Below are 17,174 nucleotides of genomic sequence, written 5' to 3'. Positions count from 1 at the left end.
GTGGAATCATGGATATATATATATATATATATATATATATCCATGATTCCACGGTTGAAAACGAGAAGATTGATAGGAAAGTGGGTCAAAACTGGAAATCCGCACCTTTTTCTTCGGTGCGGATATCCGCACCTGAGCAAACTTCTATATATATATATATATATATATATATATATATATATATATATATATATATAGAAGTTTGCTCAGGTGCGGATATCCGCACCGAAGAAAAAGGTGCGGATTTCCAGTTTTGACCCACTTTCCTATTACATTTTTACATCTTAGCCGTTCAGTTTTTAGATCCTAATGTATAGATCATCTCTGCAAAATTTCAGCCAATTTGATGATCGTTAAGCCATCCAAAATTGCAATTTACACGAACGGACCGAATCTGTCGAACCGGAACCGTTCGTATTTATAATGGTAAATTGCATTTTTTGATGCCTTAACGATCACCAAATTGGCTGAAATTTTGTAGAGGTGATCTATACATTATGACCTAAAAACTGAACGGCTAAGATGTGAAAATGTGATCGGAAAGTGGGTCAAAACCGGAAATCCGCACCTAAGCAAAAAGTGCGGACGTCCGCACCGGAGAAGCGCTGTATATATATATATATATATATGTATATATATATATATATATTATCCAGAGCGAGGCCTCGCTTTGAAATTAAAGTGCGAGGTTGGAGTTTAGGGTCACTTTTCGGTCGCATATCCACATCTCGACCGTTCAGTTTTTAGGTATTAATGTATAGATTAGCTCTGCAAAATTTCAGCTAAATTGATAGTCGTTAAGGCATTGATAACTGCTTTAAAACTAGTACGGTTCAGGTTTGACAGATTCAGTTCGTCCATTGGTTTAAGCGAGTTAGATATCTTAAAGATCATCAATTTGGCTGAAATTTTGTAGAGATGATTTATACATTAGTACCTAAAAACTGAACGATCGAGATGTGGATATGAGACCGAAAAGTGACCCTAAACTCCAACCTCGCACTTTAATTTCAAAGCGAGGCCTCGCTCTGGATAGAGATTGTATATATATATATATATATATATATATATATATATATATATATATATAACTATTTATAGTCGCTCAGAATGACATCTGCATGGTCTTGTAGAACCTTCATGCCATGAGTATGTGTTTTTTCTATGTTAGATTTGCACCAATGGAGTTAAAGCCACACTCGTTGTAAAAGATCGAGTCTTTACTGTGACAAGACCCTCTCTCTCTAAACTGTAGAGAGAGAAAGTAGATCTAAGAAGAAACTCCCCCCTCCCCCTTCTCTTTTGCCCAAATCTTGATCCTTCCGGATCTAGATTAAAGGCTTAAGAGTTGGGGGAGGCCCCTCCTTCATCCCTTTCAGCATCCTAAAGACTACTGTCCTTCTCTCACCTTTGTGGTGTTTTTGCTTCCTTTCTTGTTATCTCTGGCTATGTCCAGTTCTTTCCTGGCTTTGTCCAGATCGGGAGGACCTTGTTCCTCATCTTTTCTTTTCTTTCTTTCTCTTTGTCAATTAATCCCACATCTTTCCGGATCTCACAAGCGATCATTTAAATTATATGTATATATATCCAAGGTCACATAGGGATTCATTTATTGTACATATTAAGTGATTGCTTCTGTGACGTTTTTTTCTTCTTCACATTTCGACATTTTGATCGTTTAGTTTTTGTATTGATTTGATCTGGATCAATACCTTAATGATTTTTAATTCAGTTAGAAATTTGCAAAATGATCGCAGTAGAGAATGCTTATTTGAACGATCAGATTGTCAAAATGTGATTGAAAAGTGATCCCACAAGATATTCATATAATGCAATTCATATAAGTCCATAAAATACTTCCCACAATGTAGCTTGAAATATTTAATAATACAATCCATATTTAGGTCAATATACATATGAAACATGTTAGAATGATAGTGCTTTAGGACTAACATTCTTATTTGACAAACTAAAGGCCATACTTGGAAGATTAAATATGATCGATCAAGATTTCGAACAGCAAAATGGACCCAACTATACATTTGCAGATTGTGATCTAGTAATGCGCACTTAAGAAACGGAGTAAGTTTCTCAAAGTGAAGGAGGTGCTTCCGGACACGGTAAAGGTGTAGGGTGTAGAGCAATGCAGCCAATGTTACCACCGCGAACGACACCAGAGTCAACTTCCAGAATTCCTGAACCAGATATTACACGCATACAGTTTATATAGCAGTCGCAACTTCTAGGCATGTAGGAGTTTTGAGTTTATTTTACCAAATGTGCATGCTTGCCAGTCTTTGTAATACTGAAACCTCACTATAATTGGTGAACAATAAAGTAAACGCTAATTAGTTACATGATTGAATGATAGTTTACCTGTGGATTAGATATAATGATTGCCATATGACATACCCCATCAAATCCATATATACTAGACTGAAGGGAGCTTTGAACACCTCCCACTACACAGCGTTCCAATTCAGGAACTTGATCCTGTAAAACTTTCAAAATGAGTAAAAGCCATTAAGTTGATTTGCAAGATTAGCATACGAGGTGGTTACCTGCATTTGTTGGATCACTGCTAAGTCGAACATCCATAATCCAAGCCGAGAAGTACCTACTCCTGCCATCAGCATACATGCTGACAAAACTCTATTGGGGACCCATATTGAACCAACACATAGTAGGAGGAATGTCCACTGCATTGATCAAACCACATAAATGAGGGAATATGATGACTTTCAAGTTCCCATGAAACTGACAATTCTCACTTAAAAGGAATGACAAGAGACTGAAATTCGAAAATATGGATCAATTGATCGAGGAAGCATGGAGTTTTATCGGTCCAATAGATAGTTACTTGAGGTTTTTACCTGAGACCAGATGGACCAGAGTCCAGTTCTAAGTGTTAAGATATGAGATTGCAAGATTGGATATACCACTGTTGCAGCAATTCCAACCGCAGCGCTTACTCCATGCACTATTCCAATTACGTATGCAGGTATACCTTCCCATTCCAAGGTAGCTGTCATTAATGTTCCAAACCTGGAATATATAACAGAATTGGTGTACAAATAATGAGACTATATATATATAACACCTTCTGGTACATACTAAAGGAAGTATTCACCGCAGACGATATGTGGGAAATTTGACAGGTTAATATGTCAGATTCTCAATAATAAGTTGCAGGCCCCTAGATAGGTAGAATGTATGATATCCTACGTGCCAGTCTTGATTTACAATATATAACATGTCCTATATTTGGCAAGAGAACAAATATATGTGTATGTGTGCATGGATGTTATAATGTCAGAGTTGTCACCTGAGGACAGTGAAATACAACAAAGCCAGAGCTACTCCAGGGAGTACCACATCTTGCTGCAAGTATACTCGCCATGCACTAACATATGGAATCCTTGAGAACTGTTTAATTCTTCTCTTTATCCAGCTTTCTTGGGAAATTTCTACATCATCATATGACTGGAAAGCAAGTTACTTCTTGTCTTGTTCTGATCACTCTCTAAAGATCTTGATAACTTCCTTTGGCCGCTTTCACCTAAAGCCGGAATCCCCTTGTATACATTAGTAAATAGCCAATATATATTCCAGCCAAATAGATATAGTATTCCAGACTCCAGAGTGCTAAAGTGAAAGCAGAAGCTTCTAATGATACGAAGCTGATAATTTGTAATACCCCGAAAAATCCAAATTAATTTCCGTAGATTTTTAGAAATGATTTCACGATAGTGGGAGCGAGTACGAGGCTTGGAGAAGTTATGGAATTAGTTCGAACGATTAATTTTCGAAAACGAACGTTATTTAGGAGGTCTCAAAAAGTGACTTTTTATACGTTCAAAATTTGGGAAAACTTCCTTCATGAAAGTTGTAGAGCTCGTCGATACGAGTTCGTGGACATGTGGAACGCAATATTTGGAGTTCGTATGAATAAGTTATGAATTTTTGAAAATTGGGAATTTTCTATAAATAGGAAATTTTCTGATTTTATTTTCATTTAAGGACGAAAAAAAGTTCTTTTTGCGGAAAAGCCCCCAGCCCTCTCCGTTCTCTCTCCTCTGTTTCTCGTCAGACCCGGCGGGTTTTCTCCGACCCGACCCGGACTTTTCTCTCTCCTCCGGCATCCTCCGGCCACGACCCGGCCTTCCCCGAGCTCGCCGTCGCACGCACAGCCTCCCTCTGGCCTCCCCTTGCATCGCCGCTGCTCCCAGATGGAGATCGAAGACACCCAGCCATGCAAACCCGACCCGGCCGGAAATCCCCGATTCCGGCGTTGCATGGGCCGATCGTTCCCATTTTCGTGATCTCCTCTTCATGCTGATCATCCCCATGTAAGCCTTTCATCACGATTTTGTGTATAGAACGCTAGATCATGGTTTGACTTTTTCGACGTCCCTGATTTAATCTGAAATCTGATCGGACGCACAGGATTAATCCGACTTCCAAGCTTGATCTAGGACGATCTAGGCCAAACCAGACTTAGCTCCAGGTATGGAAGTCGATCACCCTTTCATTTTGAACCAGTTTGTAGTTGGTCACTTTGCCATCAGAGGTGGTTGACCGGCGTTGACCGCCCACTGACCACCGCTTGTGGCGGCGCATCAGACCATATTTCGAGTTTTCATTATCTAGGCGATGATCTATGCATCCATACGAGCGTTTTGATATATAACATGGTCATGTTAGAAAAAGTTGATAAATAGTGGATTTACGTTTTGACGTTACTATTTAACGTTTTTACGTTTATCTTCGGTTTACGATCTGTGAAGATCTGACCATCGGTTTTGCTTCAATTTTGGATATGTTGATCGTATGACTGTCCCGGTGACTTTGTGAGGTCACGGGCGAAGATCCGACCGTTGGATCTTCGTATAATTGAGAAATAGTGATTCGGAAGGCGATTCGTGAGAATCCGACCGTCGGATTTTCATATAATTTTATGGAGATGTTTGTTAGAGTGATTCAAGAAGATCTGACCGTTGGATCTTTATGATAATTTTGGAGGATGATCCTAAGGGCGATCCGTGAGGATCCGACCGTTGGATCATCATATAAATTCGATCTGGCCGTTGGATCATCATTAAATTAGAATCCGACCGTTGGATTTCCGTATATGTGTGGTTTATGAATGATTGCTAAGTTAAGATCGTATCTGACTAGGTGATTGACGGTTTGAGTTAGTGGACGATTGTGGATCGTATTTTGAGCGGAATTGAAGACGCAGCGGGATTATCGAGGTGAGTAAACCTCACGTGGTTCATATTACGAACCGAGTACTTTTAATTAATTTATTTTTTGTCGTCATTGTGTGAGCTATAGTTGGTATTAATGGGCATTCCTGTGTGAATGTCTATCTATATATATATTATTTATGTGAAATAATATGTATTGTTGAAATTGTGAGATATTATGTACTGTTATGGTTGTGTTGAGTTTATTGTTGAAAAGCAACAATATTGTGAGAGGTATTAAATTTATTGTTGAGAAACAATAAATTGTTGATTTGTTGAGATATATTGATCTGTGGAGATCAATAGGTCACGGGGGTGACCATGGCATCTATTAGTGAACCACGCCCTTGTACCGGGTAGGTGGAAACTAATAGCATTAAATCGTGAACCACGCCCTCGCGCCGGGTAGGTGGAAACGATCAGTTAGAGCTCTAGTCTGTCTGCCAAATGTTGAGTGACCTTATGAGGGTAACGGGGAGTGACTCATAAGTGTATAATATATTTATATATATATGAGAGTGAGAAAGTGAAGTGGTTTTGTGGTGATCATTGTAATTGTGATGTTTCTACATTTCTATACTTGAGTTAAAGGAAATGTATTTTATTAAATCAACAGTTCTTCTTGTTTACTCATACTGGCTGTAAAAAGCTTACCGGGTTTTGTGTTGTTGCAACTCCCGGTACACTATTCAAATTGTGTAGCGGGTAATCCTACAGGACAGGAGAACCAGGACGGTGATCGTGCGGTTAGAGCAATTGTTAGAGTTTTACAGCAATTGTACGTTGTGAGGTGTGTTCATTTGAGCTTTACAATATTGCTTGTGAGAGTGAATTGTAATAATGAACTCGAAGTTTCGAGATTTGGATTTTGTAATTGTAATTATTCATGTTTCGGATTTGAATTTATTATTCAAAATTCGGGGCGTGACAGTTTGGTATCAGAGCGTAAGGTGCATATTTGGTGATGTGTCAATACCTTCCGAGTGATGGCCCGTCTGCAGCGGATCCCCATCGTGTGCTCTTCGGTATTGGCTAAGTCATTGGGTATGCGTGAGTGTTGGGAGTTGTTTAGGCCGCTAGGTCGTTTTAGGAACGTGAATACCTTCCCTATAGTATTGACTTGGTTAATATGAATTTGTATTTGACTTATACTGTGTTTTAAGTGTTATACATGTATTAGCCAAGCATACTATACTCCTTAGGTGATGGATATTCGAAGGGGTTGTACTTAGAACCTTACAGTTGTCTTGTAGGTTCGTATGGGAATAAGTTCAGTGGCCGCGAGTTACAATCCTTGAGGAATAGGAACCTCTTGATTCAACTCTGTTAAGTCAACGAGGATTGTTTTATGGAAGTGAGGTTCTTTTGGATGTTGAAGTGTTTGGGTGAAGGCATGACGTGGATCTATGCACGTACCTAGGGTGGATACGAGTATTGATTGATAGAAGTTTACCTTCTTAAGTTAGACGTACATATGTTTTTGGATGAGATGTACATGTCAACTAATAGATATCTTGTTTTGTAATGAGATGTCCTTGTGGAGTTTGTTAGTAGGTTTGAGGTTAGGGAAGAAATTATTGTGGTTACTTCTTCCTTGTGCTTGTAAGTTGTTAAGCAGGGTTTAAGGTGCGAGACAAGAATTTTATTTTGTGCTCGATGGTTAGAGATGAGAGACCATTGTTTTGGGTTGTCGTTGAGTACTATAATTCCTTCAGAATCAGGATTGTTGGTAGAATTGGAATTAGTAGTAGTTTTGGTGATTCGGAATTTGAATTGAGTTCGCAAGATATGTCTTATATACGTGGTTGATGTTGCTTGCATCATTTTGGAACGATACGTTGCGATTCACAAGGAAAACTGGATTTGAAATTTATTCATTTGAACACCATGGGTTGATGACCTGACCGTGACTTGTGAATATAGTTTTGTTCAAGTGAATGAAATTGAATTTTGAGGCATATGTATGGTGCTGGAAGAAGCATGGAAGACATGTTAGAGTCAGGCAAGGGTTTGCCTTTGGTGATTGATTTTAGGTGATATAGTTAAACGCAATTTCGGATATTGATTTTAGTGACCTTGTTAGGTATCCATGGTGGTTCAAGTGAATTACTATGTGATATGGAGTTTGATTCGAATTCTGAATCGCTAAATGTTAGGGATTGAATTGTGGTGAGTTTTTGTTGAAGCAATTGATAGATGGAATTATCGAGATTCTATAAGAGTTGTAAGAGTAACTCTAAAGACGTGGGTTTTTCCTAGCTAACTCAGGATGTGTTTAGCTTTATAAATCCCTAATCCTATCGATGAAATTGTTGTGTTTGGTTTGACTCAGAGGATACTAGCTAGACCTCGATGCGACTTAATTGATTGTTGGATTCTTTTTGAGTGATTGTTTTTATTGCATCATTATGAAAGATGTGTGCAGTAGAGTTGTTTATGGTTTTGAAAATAGTATTGGGTGACCAAGGTTCGATCCTTGGTGTTGTCGTTGGTTAAACAAAAAGAAAGGAAAACATGCACACCATCTTATTGATTTTATATTACAAAAAAAAAAAAAGGAAAACGAGGACTATGCTATGCTAAGCCTAGTCAGCAGCTCCGGATGGATTGAGGCTGAGCTCAAGAGAAACGTTAGAGCCACTGTTGTAACCGCCTGAGCCACCAGAATAGTAACCAAATACGCTACCTTCCTCGGATGTAGTCTTCGGGTTACCAAAGACGTCCTCGCCGTGCACGGGGAACAGAGGAAGAGTTTCAACCTCCTGGTGATCTCCTCCTCGTTGTTGCAGGGATGTTCGTCCTCCTGTTGTGCCAAAAGAGTTGTACTGGTATTAGTATTGAAGGGTGAGGAAGAATATGAAACAAAATTTAAATCAAGAAATCCTTCATTACCAGTAGAATAGGTGGAACCAAAGTTGAGATCAATGGATCTACCATCATCAGTAGAACTAGTGGACCCAAAATTGATGTCAATGGATCCACCAGCTGGCCCAAAATTGATGTCGATGGATCCACCAGCACCAGTAGAACCAGTGGACCCAAAATTGAGATCAATGGATCCACCAGTACCAAGAGAACTAGTTCCCATGGGCACTGGAGCAGCCTGATTACACCTATTCATCTGCTTCTCTCGAGCCCTGACGTTCTGGAACCAAAAGTAAATGTTCTTACCCTCAACATGTCCATACTGGTTCAGCTGGAGGCAGATCTCGTGAATGTGCTCTGTAGTTGGGCACTTAAATCCCTTGACGTAGTAAAGATCCTTGAGGATTCTTATTTGTTCTGGAGTAGGAATCCACCTGGTACGGCTTCGCCAGAAATCCATGTTGGCACTACTTCCAGCTGCTTGGGTGTTTCCTCCCTCCTCTGTTGGTTGCTGTTGTTGTGGTTCCATTTGTTGCGGGGTTTGGAGCTCCATTAGTTGCAGAGTTCGTGGCTCTTGGGTCATGGAGTGAGAGGATGTGAAAATCGAGGAATACATGGTTTAGTGTTTGAGGGAGATTTTGTTAGAAGGATTGGAGTTGTTGAACTGGTGATTGGAGATCTGAGATTCTTAGAGGAAAGATGAGATCGAATCTTCAAATGGAAGAAAAGATCTGAGAAAGAAGGATTGAAGATTTGGAGGAAAAGATTGAAGATCTGAAAGTTCAGAGGAAAGATGGGATTGAATCAACTAGATGGGAGAGAAGATCAGAAGAGAAGGATCGAAATTGATGAAGAAAGGATTTGAGAAGAGAAAGGCTGAAGAGTTGAGAGAGAAAGACTTGAGCTCGGAAGAAAATTTCTTTTCTTTTGGAGTGAACAGTTTTTCTCCAGAATGCACCTATTTATAGAACAAGGTGAGCAGATCTCCACCGTTGGATGAACGATCTCAGAATTTGAATCCACGCGTTGGATTAAAGTCGCCCCGAAACCCGGAAAAGCTGTTGGCGCGTGTTGAGCGTGTAAGGGGACAGGCCGAACCTCGAGACGCTGTGGCAGACAGCTTTAGCCGAAAGTGATTTGCTTTCCGTAAATCACGGAAGAGACGTGTCGTGGCACGTGGAGTGTACCGACAGTTTGTTGTTATTCTATCGCTTATGATAGAATAAATAAAAGAAGTTGCATGGATAGTAACGAGAGCAGCTGGTGCTCTAGTGGTTGAAGAGCAAGGCTCTTGTACAAGAGGTCAGAGGTTCGAACCTTGCCTCTCGTTTATTTTTATTATGTTCGCTTATGACATAATAAGTATAACATTTGTACACATTATATTAAGCACAGCTTGTGCTCCAGTGGCTGGGGACAAAAGTTTTGTGCAGCAGGTTGAGGTTTCGAACCTTGCCTTCCCCGTTATTTTATTTATGTCGCTTATGACATAATAAATATAACACGTGGGCATGTATTAATGAAGGCAGCTCTTGCTTCAGTGGTTGGGAGCAAAACCTTCGTGTTCGAGGTCGGGAGTTCGAACCTTACCTCTTACAAATATTTTTGGATCTCGTATATGCTTGATATACGGACGTATATACGGTATGTACGGTATACATACGTATATATAGTCTGTACGGTATGCATACGTATATACAGTTGTACGATATGCATACGTATATACGGTCTGTACGGTATGCATACATATATACGGTATACCTACAGTATGTACAATTTCATACCGTAGCCGAGCTGGAAGTCGGTGGGCCGATTGGTAAGCCCAAATAGTAAGCCCAAATAGTAAGCCCAATTGTTCGGCCCGATTGGTAGGCCCAAATGGTAAGCCCAATTGTTCGGCCCGAATGGTAGGCCCAAATGTTAAACCCAATTTGGTTCGGGCCGGTTCGAAATGTGGATGGTCCGATTTCTTCGGCCCAATTGGCCAGCCCTAATGCTTAGCCCAAGGATTGAGCAAGCCCAAGTCATCGTCACTGGGTGACATATTTTATTGGCGTGCTTTTGGGGATGATTTGTTTTGAGTGATGCATCACTATTGTTGTGAAGAATGGTGCATGCTTGAGTTTTACTATAGAGATTTACCGTGATGCTAATTGAGTAGCGAAACACTTTGTGGGAGTGTTTACTGTGCTTGTATGCCAGTACAGAGTGATGATCTAAGTGAAGATCTATGTGATGATCTATGTGAGGATCTATGAGATGATCCATGTGACGATTTTGTGTATGTGATGTGGAGTGTTGTTGAGCAGTTGTTGTGTGAGTTTACGTTTGTGATGAAAGGATTTAGTGGCCATAGGAATGTATTTTTATACAAAGAGCTGAGGCTCTGTAGATTACTACAGATTTGGAAAAGATGGAGATTCTATGGTTAGGTCAACCTTAATCGAGAGGAATTGACTTACGCTCAAATTTCGGGACGAAATTTCTTTAAGGAGGGTAGATTGTAATACCCCGAAAAATCCAAATTAATTTCCGTAGATTTTTAGAAATGATTTCACGATAGTGGGAGCGAGTACGAGGCTTGGAGAAGTTATGGAATTAGTTCGAACGATTAATTTTCGAAAACGAACGTTATTTAGGAGGTCTCAAAAAGTGACTTTTTATACGTTCAAAATTTGGGAAAACTTCCTTCATGAAAGTTGTAGAGCTCGTCGATACGAGTTCGTGGACATGTGGAACGCAATATTTGGAGTTCGTATGAATAAGTTATGAATTTTTGAAAATTGGGAATTTTCTATAAATAGGAAATTTTCTGATTTTATTTTCATTTAAGGACGAAAAAAAGTTCTTTTTGCGGAAAAGCCCCCAGCCCTCTCCGTTCTCTCTCCTCTGTTTCTCGTCAGACCCGGCGGGTTTTCTCCGACCCGACCCGGACTTTTCTCTCTCCTCCGGCATCCTCCGGCCACGACCCGGCCTTCCCCGAGCTCGCCGTCGCACGCACAGCCTCCCTCTGGCCTCCCCTTGCATCGCCGCTGCTCCCAGATGGAGATCGAAGACACCCAGCCATGCAAACCCGACCCGGCCGGAAATCCCCGATTCCGGCGTTGCATGGGCCGATCGTTCCCATTTTCGTGATCTCCTCTTCATGCTGATCATCCCCATGTAAGCCTTTCATCACGATTTTGTGTATAGAACGCTAGATCATGGTTTGACTTTTTCGACGTCCCTGATTTAATCTGAAATCTGATCGGACGCACAGGATTAATCCGACTTCCAAGCTTGATCTAGGACGATCTAGGCCAAACCAGACTTAGCTCCAGGTATGGAAGTCGATCACCCTTTCATTTTGAACCAGTTTGTAGTTGGTCACTTTGCCATCAGAGGTGGTTGACCTGCGTTGACCGCCGCGTTGACCGCCCACTGACCACCGCTTGTGGCGGCGCATCAGACCATATTTCTAGTTTTCATTATCTAGGCGATGATCTATGCATCCATACGAGCGTTTTGATATATAACATGGTCATGTTAGAAAAAGTTGATAAATAGTGGATTTACGTTTTGACGTTACTATTTAACGTTTTTACGTTTATCTTCGGTTTACGATCTGTGAAGATCTGACCATCGGTTTTGCTTCAATTTTGGATATGTTGATCGTATGACTGTCCCGGTGACTTTGTGAGGTCACGGGCGAAGATCCGACCGTTGGATCTTCGTATAATTGAGAAATAGTGATTCGGAAGGCGATTCGTGAGAATCCGACCGTCGGATTTTCATATAATTTTATGGAGATGTTTGTTAGAGTGATTCAAGAAGATCTGACCGTTGGATCTTTATGATAATTTTGGAGGATGATCCTAAGGGCGATCCGTGAGGATCCGACCGTTGGATCATCATATAAATTCGATCTGGCCGTTGGATCATCATTAAATTAGAATCCGACCGTTGGATTTCCGTATATGTGTGGTTTATGAATGATTGCTAAGTTAAGATCGTATCTGACTAGGTGATTGACGGTTTGAGTTAGTGGACGATTGTGGATCGTATTTTGAGCGGAATTGAAGACGCAGCGGGATTATCGAGGTGAGTAAACCTCACGTGGTTCATATTACGAACCGAGTACTTTTAATTAATTTATTTTTTGTCGTCATTGTGTGAGCTATAGTTGGTATTAATGGGCATTCCTGTGTGAATGTCTATCTATATATATATTATTTATGTGAAATAATATGTATTGTTGAAATTGTGAGATATTATGTACTGTTATGGTTGTGTTGAGTTTATTGTTGAAAAGCAACAATATTGTGAGAGGTATTAAATTTATTGTTGACAAACAATAAATTGTTGATTTGTTGAGATATATTGATCTGTGGAGATCAATAGGTCACGGGGGTGACCATGACATCTATTAGTGAACCACGCCCTTGTACCGGGTAGGTGGAAACTAATAGCATTAAATCGTGAACCACGCCCTCGCGCCGGGTAGGTGGAAACGATCAGTTAGAGCTCTAGTCTGTCTGCCAAATGTTGAGTGACCTTATGAGGGTAACGGGGAGTGACTCATAAGTGTATAATATATATATATATATATATATATATATATATATATATATATATATATATATATATATATATTTATATATATATGAGAGTGAGAAAGTGAAGTGGTTTTGTGGTGATCATTGTAATTGTGATGTTTCTACATTTCTATACTTGAGTTAAAGGAAATGTATTTTATTAAATCAACAGTTCTTCTTGTTTACTCATACTGGCTGTAAAAAGCTTACCGGGTTTTGTGTTGTTGCAACTCCCGGTACACTATTCAAATTGTGTAGCGGGTAATCCTACAGGACAGGAGAACCAGGACGGTGATCGTGCGGTTAGAGCAATTGTTAGAGTTTTACAGCAATTGTACGTTGTGAGGTGTGTTATGCTCATTTGAGCTTTACAATATTGCTTGTGAGAGTGAATTGTAATAATGAACTCGAAGTTTCGAGATTTGGATTTTGTAATTGTAATTATTCATGTTTCGGATTTGAATTTATTATTCAAAATTCGGGGCGTGACATAATTAATCCGGTTAGGACAGGAGCACAGAGCTTGCAGAACAGATCAATACGCCTCATGACTGAATTAATCTTTGTCAGTACTTCTGGAGAATGCCCTTCTGATATCACCACCGCCCTGTGCAAAAATTCGGAAGATCAGCACCGGTCACCTTTGGTTATATTTAGGTCTCCAAGAAGAAAATTAGAAAATAAGATCGAGCAATGTAAGTTACAAAATCGTGTGATGATTATGGGAATTTGCACTGCCAAGCTGTGCAATAAATGAGTAGAGGCGAATGTCACCCAGAGATTTCGCATGTGGAACAAGATTATGCAATTTCGCACAAGTTGGAATGCCACTTAGAAACTCATTTTATTCTCATGCAATTACCAGTCTCTTTCCACTAAGATGGTACCAGCAAGAGTAGAAAGAACTCCAACAGCTCCTGAGATGTTGGTTAAGATTATGAGAAAGACAAATGCAAAAAAGTTTGTGAGCCTCAAATCTGCATAGACCAGTAATGCCAGCACGGTGCCTCCCGCAATCACAAAAGAGAGGTTCTGTGTCAGCAGCCAAATTCGGAGAACCTGTAGTGCCATTGAAGTTGCACGGTTATGTCAAGTTGTCAACATCGTCTAACAATATATATCTACATCCCTCTCTTTTCTTAAGCTTTCAAAGTATACCTTTACATATGGAAATCTATCCACCCAATGTCCAATAATGGGTCCAAAAAGTGCAGTAGAAGCTGATTCTACTGCACCATATATACCAACAGAGAAATCCCACATTCTGCGAACGAAAAAGAAAAAAAGAACAGAAAAGATAAGGAAATTGAATAAAAATAATTTCCAACCTCTTATATGATATCTTGCAAGGCTTTTCAGTAGGATTACACACACACACACACACACACACTTAAATTCTCAACATATAACCCTAACAGAAGTACTACATAATATATAGCAAGAAAAGAGATGAGGAAAATGAACCTGGTACCCCATCTGGCCAAGAAGTGGCCTACGTATAGATATGTGATATGAAAGGAAGGAACAGGATCAGATTGAGGAATAGAAGGCTGTTCTTGCAGTCGGGCCACGAGGAGTTCTGTCAGTTGCTGCTTCATTTCAGGCTTCTCTTCGTTCTCCTTCCTTTCTGTGCCTGTCACTGCAGGTGGCTTCTTCTTTGGGTCAACGCCTCGCCGTTTAATTTGTAAGCTTGTAGCTTATTGAGCAATTAATTAATTAACAGTGTAAGATTCTTATTTATTCCTTATCCTGATGGTGACAGACTGACAGATTCTTAATATTTGATAACTAGTCAGAAGTTCAGAGCCAATAGAAAGTTGGGTCTCCATCATATGCGGCTGAGTGATGTTTTGTTATAGCTACTTAGCTAGTGGGCAATGAAGGACTAAAATCTTACAAATATGTTTTGTTAGGGTGACAATAAGTAAAATCCTACAAAGAAAACTGAAGTCATGATTTTCACCGTCTTGGTTATTCCCAAATAACCAATAAACTAAGGGAAAATTTTGGTAAATGTACCTCAAGTTTGGCCCACTATTAATTTATGTACATGAAGTTCTAAAATATAAACTTTGGTACATAAAATTGCAAACCCGACCCAGTATATGTACACAACGTCAATGACGTCGTTAGTTTATGTGACACGTGTCATATTTTGAGGGGTAAAACGGTCTCTCTCTCTCACTTCACTTCGTTGGTTTTGCCTCTTAAATCCCAAGCCCTTCTGCTCATAACCACCACCATTGCCGTCGACGCCTCCACCCCCTACCTCACCACCTGTCCCTACCACACCGACTTCACCCTCTTCTTCTTGATTTAGTCTTGCTCCTTCCTCGGCGGTTGCTCTCTCTACCTCCAGCTCTTCTACCACGCCTTCTACTCTCCCCCACCTTCTTCTTCCTCTCCTTCTTTCCACCTCAACATCAAGTCTTCTGTACGGGCACGAGAGATTGAGCTAACCTCGATTGCCAGAGAAGTGGAGGAAGAATGGAGGCTTTGAATTAGGGCGAGAGGGAGCCAGACGTTGCAGTTCTCTATGAGTTTTGAATCGAATCACCGCCAGGGAAAAAACCCGATCAATTGGGCAGTAGCGGAGGACGTTGAGGTCGCCGCCGGTGTAATAAGGAACACTCGTCGCAGTCGAAGGACCCGAGGAGGGACTGCAAAACTGGTGGCAGATTTTGGGCCGTGGACCAAAGCTGATTGGTGGTGAGGATGGGGTTGAGTTTGGTAGGTGTGGATTTGGAAGATGGAGGAGATGTGGTGGTCGTGGCCATGGAAGAGAGAAAGGGGATGGGTTTGGAAGGTGGATGAGATATGGTGGTCATGGACATGGAGGGGAGAAAGGGGATGGGTCTGTGTACATAGAGAGAGAGAGAGAGAGAGAGAGAGAAGAGAGGAGAATGAGTGAGTCAGAGAGTGTGTGAGAGTGAGAGATTGAGGAAACTGAAAGTACTAAATTACCTTTAGACAGATGAATAATGACATAAGGGTTAACACCGTTATTGATGTCGTGTACATATATTGGGTCGGGTTTGCAATTTGATGTACTAAAGTTTATATTTTGGAACTTCATGTACACAAATTAATAGTGGGCCAAACTTCAGGTACTATTTCTGAAATTTTCCCATAAACTAATAACATTAGCATGCTCCTTTACCATACAAATTTATTTTACTCCCTTTCAAAAAAAAAAAAAAAAAAAAAAAAATTACTCCGCCGTTGAGCCAATATGTTATACTTACCCTTACGTACATTGAGAAGTGGATAAGTTAGTTACAGACTTACAGCAAGACTTATGAATCTAAATTCTAAAATAAAAAACAATGCTCGATCGGAATCCTTAGTCATATAGCAATTTTGCAGATTGAGTTCTCAAGGTTTTGCTTTCATGCTTCAATACTTTCTCAACAGCCTACTTTCTTTTCATCCATTGCATCCTTGCAAATGATCATTTATTTTCTTCTTGCTCCTGTTCTATCACTTTGGAAATTGGGGATTGAGAGCAATGTCGAAAAGTATCAGAGTAGTCTTCCCGCCATAAGTTATGGGGATCAAGTCTATTACTATTATTATTTTAAAGTTTATTGTTAAAAGATTTTAGTCTGTTTTCAGAGAGACATGTTGGAAATTATTTGGGATCTAAATTTGGTACAAAAATTTGAGATCTGTAGCATCACTCTTCTCATATTTAGTTATACTAACATGCTCTATAAACTCTGTAACAAAAAAAATCATTTTCTTAAATTTGTTTAGTTTCTACCAATATCTTAACAATAACAATAAAATATATGTAATACTATTGAAACATTATACTTATAATTGCGACTGGTTATATACTTATAATTACGATTGATTTTGTTTCATTCATTCTCACGGAACCACAGATTTATAGCATTTTAAACTTTAAAAACCTCGTGAACATATAAGAAATCGTCATATAATTGATGTCATAGTCGTGAGGCAACAATTAAACTTAAAAAATACTCATAACAATTGTACATATTCATAAGCATGTGTTGATTCATATGAATATGACTCTTTTGGGCCTCCATCTGCTAGGGTTTCTTGTTTGGGTCTGGGCCTATTTCTGTGGGCTTGGATTTTATTTATCTTTTACTATTATTATGTTGTAAGGACTCCGTTTTCTTTGGGGAAGGAGTTCATAGGGTCTCTCTGAGAATATGTCGCCAAAAATGTCCGTAGCATCTGTGCCCATTTGATTCTCATGGGTGCTTTAGGGTAGTTTTGGCTGAGCTTCATGATCTTTAAAAAGGTTGAATTACTTAGGTAGTGACTCTTTTGACAGTCCTACAGGGATGGGTCATTATGTGTAATTTCGCTGATCAATGCAATGAGTTGACAATTCTCTCCAAAAAAAAAAAAGGGCTAAATACTGTTTAGTACCCTGTGGTTTGGGTCAAACATCAATTCAGTCCCTCGACTTTCAATTTCATCAAAAACACCCCCACACTACCATTTCTCA

At 39.8% G+C, this 17,174-nt stretch overlaps 2 protein-coding genes across 2 annotated transcripts; both read right to left on the bottom strand.

Annotated features, from left to right (window-relative positions):
• Positions 1-1,787: 1,787 nt before the first annotated feature.
• On the bottom strand, positions 1,788-3,573 carry LOC133737040 (solute carrier family 40 member 2-like). Its single transcript, XM_062164674.1, has 6 exons — positions 3,326-3,573; positions 2,874-3,045; positions 2,562-2,699; positions 2,377-2,493; positions 1,983-2,195; positions 1,788-1,871 (listed from the first exon to the last, which is right to left on the bottom strand). The coding sequence occupies exons 2-6, from the start codon at positions 3,030-3,032 to the stop codon at positions 1,788-1,790; spliced, it is 711 nt and encodes a 236-aa protein (XP_062020658.1). The 5' UTR covers positions 3,033-3,045; positions 3,326-3,573.
• A 9,586-nt stretch (positions 3,574-13,159) lies between these two features.
• On the bottom strand, positions 13,160-14,429 carry LOC133737039 (solute carrier family 40 member 1-like). The gene is made up of 4 exons (XM_062164673.1): positions 14,153-14,429; positions 13,847-13,952; positions 13,551-13,747; positions 13,160-13,295 (listed from the first exon to the last, which is right to left on the bottom strand). The coding sequence occupies exons 1-4, from the start codon at positions 14,284-14,286 to the stop codon at positions 13,160-13,162; spliced, it is 573 nt and encodes a 190-aa protein (XP_062020657.1). The 5' UTR covers positions 14,287-14,429.
• Positions 14,430-17,174: the final 2,745 nt, after the last annotated feature.

The sequence above is a fragment of the Rosa rugosa genome, chromosome 3 (assembly GCF_958449725.1).
Source record: "Rosa rugosa chromosome 3, drRosRugo1.1, whole genome shotgun sequence".
Taxonomy (NCBI): domain Eukaryota; kingdom Viridiplantae; phylum Streptophyta; class Magnoliopsida; order Rosales; family Rosaceae; genus Rosa; species Rosa rugosa.
This window is presented reverse-complemented; position numbering and strand designations above follow the sequence as displayed.